Consider the following 8,649-nt stretch of genomic DNA (forward strand, 5'->3'; position numbering starts at 1 on the left):
GGTGATTGGCTGGTGTTGGATTATGGGGGGGTGATGGGGGGTGTGCTGGGGGGGGGCGATTGCGGTGCCCGTTGTGGGCGGCGTGGTGTCCCCAGTCTGTGGGGCCGGCAGTGCGGGGGGGTTTACAATTTGGGTGCCCCATTCCCCACAGTGCGCAGCCACTTGGGACCCCTCTCGGTAGGATAGCTTGCCAGGGGAGTGTCCTTGCCATTGCGCTTGCCGGCTTGTGAGCTCGCGTCCAACTCGGATCTGATCCAGGACTCCGAGGGCTCCGATGCTGGTGGGTGCTCCCCCCCCCGACCCCCCCCATCCATCTCTCAGCTGAGCCATGTGTTAGTGGGGGGGCACCATGTGTGACCACCCCCAGGCGCTGCCGTTCCCCATTAGGAGTGGGGTCTGGAGTCCCCAACGGGAGGAAGGACCTCCGAGGCCATGGAGGCAATGTAGTTGCCCCCCTACCCTGGCGGACACCCTCCTCGCATTCACCCCCTGCAGTGGCTGATGCTATGTGCGTCAGCCCCCCCCCCTGCCCCCCAATCCCTTTATACAGTGGGTGAGGAGCTTGCACCCACAGCCCCAATGCGTGCTGGGGGGGGCAGGAAGCTGCGGCTCTCCGGGTGTCTGGGGGGGGGCGAAGGGTGAAGGGCTCGGATTTGTGCCGCCCCCCCCAGCCCTGCCGGCCGTGTTGGCAGAGTGGCAGCAACAGGGACAGATGGCGGATGGGGGGGGGTCAGCATTAGGCATACAGGTTGGGAGTGGGGCTGGGACCACACACATGGACCACCCCCCTTCCCTATTGGGAATCCAGCGAAGCTTGAGCCCTGAGAGCAGCACTTCCCCATATTTAGACCCCACCCAGCCCCACAGACCCCCCCCAGCTCCACGTACCCACAGAGCCCCCCACAAGGCTCATACAGACCCCCCCCAGCCCCACAGGACCGCCCCCTCAGCCCTACAGACACCCCCCACCCCAGCAACCCCATCAGACGCGCCTTCAGCCATAGACTCGCCCCCCCAGCCCCAGATCCCCAGCTAGATCCCCCTCCCGCCACAACCCTCCACCCCAGACCCTCCTCCCACTCACGCACCGCCCCCCCTAGCCCTACTATGACACCGCCCCCCAACCCCACAGCATCCCCCCCTTCCTTCAACCTCTACAGACACCCCCCATCAACCCCACAGACAGTCCCCCTCCCAGGCCCCAGCAGACACCACCCCCCCCTCCCCAGCCTGAGGAGGGATGTGAGGGGGGTGTGGGTGGGGGGCATGACCCCCTGACCTCTAGCGCCCACTTGCCCCAGCTTTGGAAGTGCGTGTGGAGGCTGGCGAAAAGTCATCGAACGCCAGAGTAAGTTGCCCGCATGGTGCCCAATGGGGTGGGTGACCCACGGGGTGGTGGGGGGCATCTCACCCTCCCCCCCCCATCCCACCCTCCCACCTCGCCTCTCCTACCTTCATTCATTCCCTTTCTCCCCTTTGCAGCAACAAGTTCCTGATCCGCAGGATCCACTCTCTGCCTGTAGGTGCTTTGGGGGGGTCACAGCCCAATTGTGTCGGTGGGGGGGGTTGCAGTGCAGTCCTGGGGGGGCCGCACAGCACCGACCCCCCCCTTTTATCCCCCCCCTTTCTCTGCCCCACAGCCACGGCTCCTGGGGAGCAGCCCGGCCCTACGGGACGTCTCCAACTGCGCCTTCAACAGGGGGGGGGGGCAGCACCGGGATGATGTGAGTGGGGCTGGGGGCTGGGGGGGGGCACAGAGGGGGGTCAGGGGGTTGCTATGAAGCTGTGCCCCCCCCCATTTATTTTGCAGGAGGGGGCTGTGTTTAAGAAGCCGCAGAGGCCGGGGCAGCGCAGCAGAGTGCAGGCAATGGGGGCAGACATGGGGAAGGAGAACGTAGTGCAGAGACCCAGCTCTGCGCCAGACCTCATGGTGAGATGGGGGGGGCTGCTCCATGTCCCTGCCGCTGTGTGGGGCTGGACCCATAGCTCAGCTGTGGGTCTGAGTGTCATCTCCATCCCCCCCCCCAGTTTGATACCCCCGAGAAGGAGAACGTCCCTGATGGTGAGAGCCCCGTGGTGCTGCGCCGCTGCTCCCTCACCTCCTGCATGGGAGACGAGGAGGATGACGGCTTCATGGAGATCCTGGATGAGGAGGAGATGAAGGTGGGGGGGGAGGGACCCACAGCCCCCCCATGGCAGCCCCCCATGGCACCCCCATATGGCAGCCCCCCCATGGCAGCCCCCCCATGGCACCTCCATATGGCTGCAGTACCATGGGGTCCCTGTGCCCCCCCCCCTCCATTTAGGGCTGCTCTTTGCTCAGGGCAGCCACCAAAGCCAATGGGGGGGTCAGAGGGGCACAGGGGGGGTCAGAGGGGCACAGGGGCACACCGAGATGTGGGGCAGCTGCTTCTCCAACCTTACCCTGGGGGGGGTTGGGGGTCTCACACCCCCCTCTCTCCCCATTGCATCTCTAGGGTGAAGCGGAGGTGCCTCCAGGCATGGCCAGCCTGCTGAGCGCCCCCCTGGTCAGGAAGGAGGAGGCAGAGCCGGTGGGTGCAGCCCCCCATGGGGACCATGAGGGGGGGTCCGGATCCCAAGGCAGCCCGTCTTCCTCCCCATACAACCCAATGGGTAGACCTGGCAGTTCAGTGTCCTTAATACAACCCAATGGGTAGACCTGGCAACCCAGCATTCTCCCTATACAACCCAATGGGTAGACCTGGCAATCCAACATCCTCCCCACAGAACCCAATGGGTAGACCTGGCAGCCCAGTATCGTCCCCATACAACACAATGGGTAGACCTGGCAGCCCAGTATCGTCCCCATAGAACCCAATGGGTAGACCTGGCAGCCCTGCTGCTGCCCCCCACGCTGATGCCGGGGCAGTCAGTGGGATGTGAGCCCCCTTCCCACACACCGACCCCCCCATTGCCCCCCATCAGCCCCCCATTCAGCGCAGTAAGTGCCGGCAGTTGTTCCGCTCGCCGTCCATGCCCAGCAGCGTCATCCGGCCCATCCTGAAACGCATCGAGCGGCCGCACAACGACAGCCCCGTTCAAAGCAAACGGCGCCGCAGCGTCACCGGGACCCCCGGGGAGGGGGAGGGGACAGAAGCCCGGCGTGGGTGACGGGGATGGATGGGGGGGGTCTGTGGGGCTGGGGGGATGTCAGTGGGGCTGGGGGGGGGTCTGTGGGGCTGGGGGTGGAGGTCTGAGGGGCTGAGGGGGGTCTGTGGGGTTGAGGGGTGTTCTGGGTCTGGGGGATGTTTGTGGGGCTGAGGGGGGGGTCTGAGGGGGCTGGGGTGTGTCTATGGGGCTGGGGGGCAGGGTCTGAGGGGCTGGGGGGACCTCGTGTGGGGGGTGGATGGTGATGGGTGGGTCTTGTGGGCTTGGGGGTGTCTGTGGGGCTGGGGAGGAGTGTCTTTTTGCATGAGGGGGGTCTTGTGGAGGCTGGGGGGAGAGTTGTCTGTGGGGCTGGGGAGGATGGATGGGGACAGGTGGTGGTCTGTGGGGCTGGGGGGTGTCGTATGGGGCTGGGGGTTGTCTGTGGGGCTGGGGAAGGAGTGTCTTTTGGCATGGAGGGTGTCTGTGGGGCTGGGGGGTCTGTGGGGTGAGGGGGGGGGTCTCTGGGGCTGAGGGGGGGGGCTGAGGGGCTGGGGTGTGTCTATGGGGCTGGGGGGCAGGGTCTGGGGGCTGGGGGGACTCTGTGGGGGAGGATGGAGTGGTGATGGGTTGGGTCTGTGGGGCTGGGGGGGTGTCTATGGGGCTGGGGGTGTCGTGGGTCTGGGGTGGGGGGTGTCTTTTGCATGGAGGGGTGTCTGTGGGGTCTATGGGGGCTGTGGGCTCTGTGGGGCTGTGGGGGTCCGTGTGCATTTAGTGCTGCTGACCCACGGCCGGGCTGGGGGGGCTGTACCTGCAGAAGGGGCGGCTGCTGCGCTCCAGGTCCTTGTGCCAGGAGCAGCTCGAGAACATGTTGGACACGGACCGGCCCGAGCTCATCGGGGACTTCTCCAAAGGTGGGGGGGCACGGGTCGGGACCGGGATGGGCTGAGACCCGTCACCGCCCCCATAAACACCGGCCCTCCTCGTACAGACGTACCTGCTTGCAGACGGTGGAGGGCAAACACCAGGACCTCAAGTACATCTCCCCCGAAATGGTAACGGGGGGCTCAGCCCCACAGACACCCCCCAGCCCCACAGACACCCCCAGCCCCATAGACACCTCCCCTCTCAGCCCACAGACCCCTTTGAACCCCACAGTCACCCCCAGCCCCACAGACCCCCTCAACCCCATAGACCCCCCCCAGCCCCACAGACACCTTAGCCCCACAGGACCCCCCCTCACCCCACAGACCCCTTTCAACCCCACAGACCCCCCAGCCCCACAGACCTCCCCCCAGCCCCATAGACCCCCCCCATCCCCACAGATCCCACTCAGCCCCACAGACACTGACCCCCTTAACCCCACAGACCCCCTCACCCATAGACCCCCACCAGCCCCACAGACACCCTCAGCCCCACAGACCCCCCCCCAATCCCACAGACCCCTTTCAACCCCACAGACTTCCCCAGCCCCACAGATACCCCCCCAGCCCCACAGACCCCCCCAACCCCACAGATCCCTCAGCCCCACAGACACGACCCCCTTAACCCCACAGCCCCCTCAGCCCCATAGACACCTCCCCTCTCAGCCACACAGACCCTCCAGCCCCACAGACCCCTTTCAACCCACAGACAACCCCCAGCCCACAGACACCCCCAGCCCCACAGGAACCCTGGCAGCCCCATAGGACCCCCCAGCCCCCAGACACCCTCAGCCCCCACAAGACCCCCCCCCGTCAACCCAACAGACCCTTTCAACCCACAGACTCCCCAGCCCACAAGACCCCCCCCAGCCCATAGACCCCCCCCCCCCATCCCCACAGATCCCCCTCAGCCCCACAGACACCAACCCCCTTAACCCCACAGAACCCCCCAGCCCACAGACCCCGCTCAGCCCCCATAGACCCCCCCAGCCCCACAGACCCCCCCAGCCCCATAGAACATTCCCTCAGCCCACAGACCCCCTAGCCCCACTGGACCCCACCCCCAGCCCCACAGACCCCCTCGAGCCCCACAGACTATCCCCTCAGCCCCACAGCCCCCCCCCAGCCCCCCATTGCTGCCAGGGGTGACAGGCTCGTTTGTGCTCTGTGCCCCCAGATGGCGGCGGTGCTGAGCGGGACCTTCAGCAGCTCCATCGAGAGCTGCGTGATCGTGGACTTGCCGCTACCCCTACGAGTACGAGGGGGGGCACATCAAGGTACCAGGGGGCGATACATTGAGGCTGGGGGCGGCCCCATTGCTCCAATGGGGGCGGGGATGAAGGCTCCTCCTCCTCCTCCTCCTCCTCCCCCCCCTGCAGGGCGCTGTCAACCTTGCCCATGGAGCAGGACGTGGAGTTCCTGCTCAAGGAGCCCATCGTGCCCCTCAATGCCAGCAAGAGAGTCATCCTCATCTTCCACTGCGAGGTTTCCTCCGAGAGGGGCCAGGATGGGGGTCTGGGGGGTCTATGGGTCTGGGGGGTCTGGGGGGCTGAGGGGTCTGTGGGGCTGGGGGGGGTCTATGGGGCTGAGGGGGGTTGTCTGTGGGCTAGGGGGAGTGACTGTGGGTCTGGGGGGAGTGTCTGTGGGGCTGGGGGGGGTCTATGGGGCTGACGGGGGGGGGAGTGTCTGTGGGGCTGGGGGGTCTATGGGGCTGAGGGGGGGGAGTGTTTGTGGGGCCGGGGGGGCTGTGGGGCTGAGGGGGGGAAGTGTCTGTGGGGCTAGGGGGGCTCTGTGGTGCTAGAGGGGGTCTGTGGGGCTGGGGGGTCTATGGGGCTGAGGGGGGTTGTCTGGGCTAGGGGGGTCTGTGGGGCTGAGGGGTCTGTGGGGCTGGGGGGTCTGTGGGCTGGGGGTGTCTGTGGGGCTGGGGGGGGTCTATGGGGCTGAGGGGGGGGTGTCTGTGGGGCTGAGGGGGGGGGCTATCTGTGGGTCTGGGGGGGGAGTGTCCTGGGGCCTGGGGGGGTCTATGAGGCTGAGGGGGGGTTGTCTGTGGGGCTGAGGGTGTCTGTGGGCGTGGGGGTCTGTGGTGTTGGGGGGGTTGTCTGTGTGGGGGGGTCTATGGGGCTGGGGGAGGGGTGTCTGGGGGGGCTGTGGGGGTCTGTCTGTGGGCTGGGAGGGTCTGTGGGGCTGGGGGTGTCTATGGGGCTGAGGGGGGTTGTCTGTGGGGCTGGGGGGGTCTGTGGTGTTGGGGGGGTTGTCTGTGTGTGGGGGGGTCTATGGGGCTGGGGGAGGGGGGGGCTGGGGTGCTGTGGGGCTGGGGGGTCTATGGGGCTGGGGGGAGTGTCTGTGGGGCTGGGGGGGGTCTGTGGGGATGGGGGTGCTGTGGGGCTGTGGGGGGGTTGTATCTGTGGGCTGGGGTCAGTTTGGAGGTGTCTTTTGGGACCCTCTGAGCCTGTTTTCTCACCCCAGGTGCCGCCTTCGTGGCGGGAGAAGGACCGTGCGTGTAACCAGGCCCGCAGCTGCACTTACCCGGAGCTCTACGTGCTCAAGGGGGGGTACAGGGAGTTCTTCCCTCAGTACCAGGTCACACACACCCCGTCACATCCTATCCCCTGCCGGGCTGGGGGGCTGATGGAGCTGATGGGCACTAGGGGGTTCTGATGGGGCTGGGGGGGCTGATGATGGGGCTGATAGGCTGGGCTGATGATGGGGATGATAATGGGGCTGGGGGGTTGATGGAGCTTAATGGGGCTCGTGATGATGCGAGGCTGATGGAGCTGATGGGGCTGGGGGCTGATGAAGGGGCTTGATGATGGGGCTGATAGGGATGAGGCTGATGATGCGGGCTGGCGGGGCTGATGGGGCGGGGACCTAATGGAGCTGAGTGATGGGGCTGGGGGGCGCTGATTGGAGCTGATGGAGCTGGGGCTGATGGGGTCTGGGGGGTGTTGATGCGGGGGGTGCTGATTGGGCTGATGATGAGCTGATGGAGGCCTGGGGTGGGGGGCGCTCGATAGAGATAATGGCTTGCTGATGGGGGCCTGGGGGAGCGGTGATTGAGCTGGGGGGCTAGATGGGGGCTGATAGGGCTGGGCGTGCATGATAGTGATGATGGCGAGTGAGGTGCCGACTGGGGCTGCGGGGGTTGATGGGGCTGTATGATGGGCTGATGATGCGGGCTGATGGGCTGCGGTGGGCTGATGGAGGTGATGATAGGCTGGGGGGGCTGATGTGGGCTGATGGTGGGCTGGGGGGCTGAGCATTGGAGTGATGGGGTGGTAGGGCTGGGGTTTGATGGTGCTGGGGGGGCTGATGGGGCTGATGGAGTTAATGGGGCTGATGGAGGTGACGGAGCTGACGGTGGCGCTGTGTTCGCGCAGGCGCACTGCGAGCCGCAGTCGTACCGGCCGATGCACCACGCGGATTTCAAGGAGGATCTGCGCATGTGCCGCATGAAGAGCCGCACGTGGGCGGGGGAGCGCAGCAAGAGGGAGCTGTACAGCAGGGTCAACCGCTGCTGAACCGGAACCGGAACCAACCCTACCGGAACCGGAACCGAACCCAACCGGAACCGAACCCAACCGGAACCGGAACCGAACCCAACCGGAACCGAACCCAACCGGAACCGGAGGGGGGGCGGCGGGGGGAGGCCTGAGCTGCGCCCCCCATGGAGCCCCCAGCTCCGGGACCGGAACCGCTGAAAGCACTTAAAGCTCCGGGCGGCCCGAACGGAACCGGACCCGGTTCGGAGCCGGTTCGGTTGGGGGGGGGCGGCTGTGGAGCGACCCGGGCCAAGATTGACAACGGGAATAAACGGGGCCGAGGCCCGGCCGGATCAACGTGTGTGTCTGTGTCTGTGTCTGTGTGTGTCTGTGTGTGCGGCCGAACCGAACCGGGCCGGGATGAACCGAACCGGGCGGTACCGGGCACCCCACTTCCTTATCCACAATCTCCACCAATCAGCGCGCACTTCCGCACTCACCTCGGCCAATGGCATCGCGCCGCTCTCACCTGTAAGGTGTCATCCGGGCATCCTGTGGCGCGCTACACTTTCTCCCAAAAACAACCAATCACAGCCGAGGATTTTCCGCCGCGCCAATCACGGCCGAGTTCCGGCTGAGCCGCACTATCCAATCCCACCTTCACTTCCGCGTCACGTGATGACCGGCGCGCCACTCTCCTATAGCAACCAATCATAGCCGAGGATTTTCTCCTCGCCAATCACGGCCGAGTTCCGGTTCAGCCGCATTATCCAATCCCACCTTCACTTCCGCGTCACGTGACGCGCGGCGCGTTGCCATGGTGCTGGCCTTCGTGCTGCTCTCCCCGGGCGGGCCCCCCCCAACAGGCCCCGGTTCTAGTCCCGCTCCCGGTTCTGGTTCCGGTTCCGGTTCCGGTTCCGGTCCCGTCCCGCCCCGGTTGTTGTACGCGCGGAGCTTCGGGCCCCCCCCGCGGGGCCGCCTGGTCCGCAGGGAGCAGCTGCTGGTGGTGGGCAGGTAACGGGGGGGGCAAAGAACCGGCCTAAAGGGCGGCCTGGAACGTGGGGAAACCCCCATCCAAGGGAGGGGGCTGCTCACCCCATAGATACCCAGAGACCCCCCCCACAGCCCCATAGACCCCCACA

The 8,649-nt window shown here is 66.3% G+C and overlaps 1 protein-coding gene across 1 annotated transcript; it reads left to right on the forward strand.

The window, feature by feature from the left end:
• Positions 1-399: 399 nt before the first annotated feature.
• CDC25B (cell division cycle 25B) lies at positions 400-7,865 on the forward strand. Its single transcript, XM_015850260.2, is given in 15 exon segments — positions 400-443; positions 1,483-1,519; positions 1,641-1,724; positions 1,811-1,930; positions 2,029-2,163; positions 2,478-2,552; positions 2,947-3,116; positions 3,919-4,033; positions 4,113-4,160; positions 5,206-5,265; positions 5,267-5,305; positions 5,408-5,419; positions 5,421-5,567; positions 6,477-6,608; positions 7,406-7,865. Coding segments are annotated over 15 exon segments (1,326 nt in total). The 5' UTR covers positions 400-432; the 3' UTR covers positions 7,547-7,865.
• The last annotated feature ends 784 nt before the right edge of the window (positions 7,866-8,649 follow it).

The sequence above is a fragment of the Coturnix japonica genome (assembly GCF_001577835.2).
Source record: "Coturnix japonica isolate 7356 chromosome 4 unlocalized genomic scaffold, Coturnix japonica 2.1 chr4random350, whole genome shotgun sequence".
Lineage (NCBI taxonomy): Eukaryota > Metazoa > Chordata > Aves > Galliformes > Phasianidae > Coturnix > Coturnix japonica.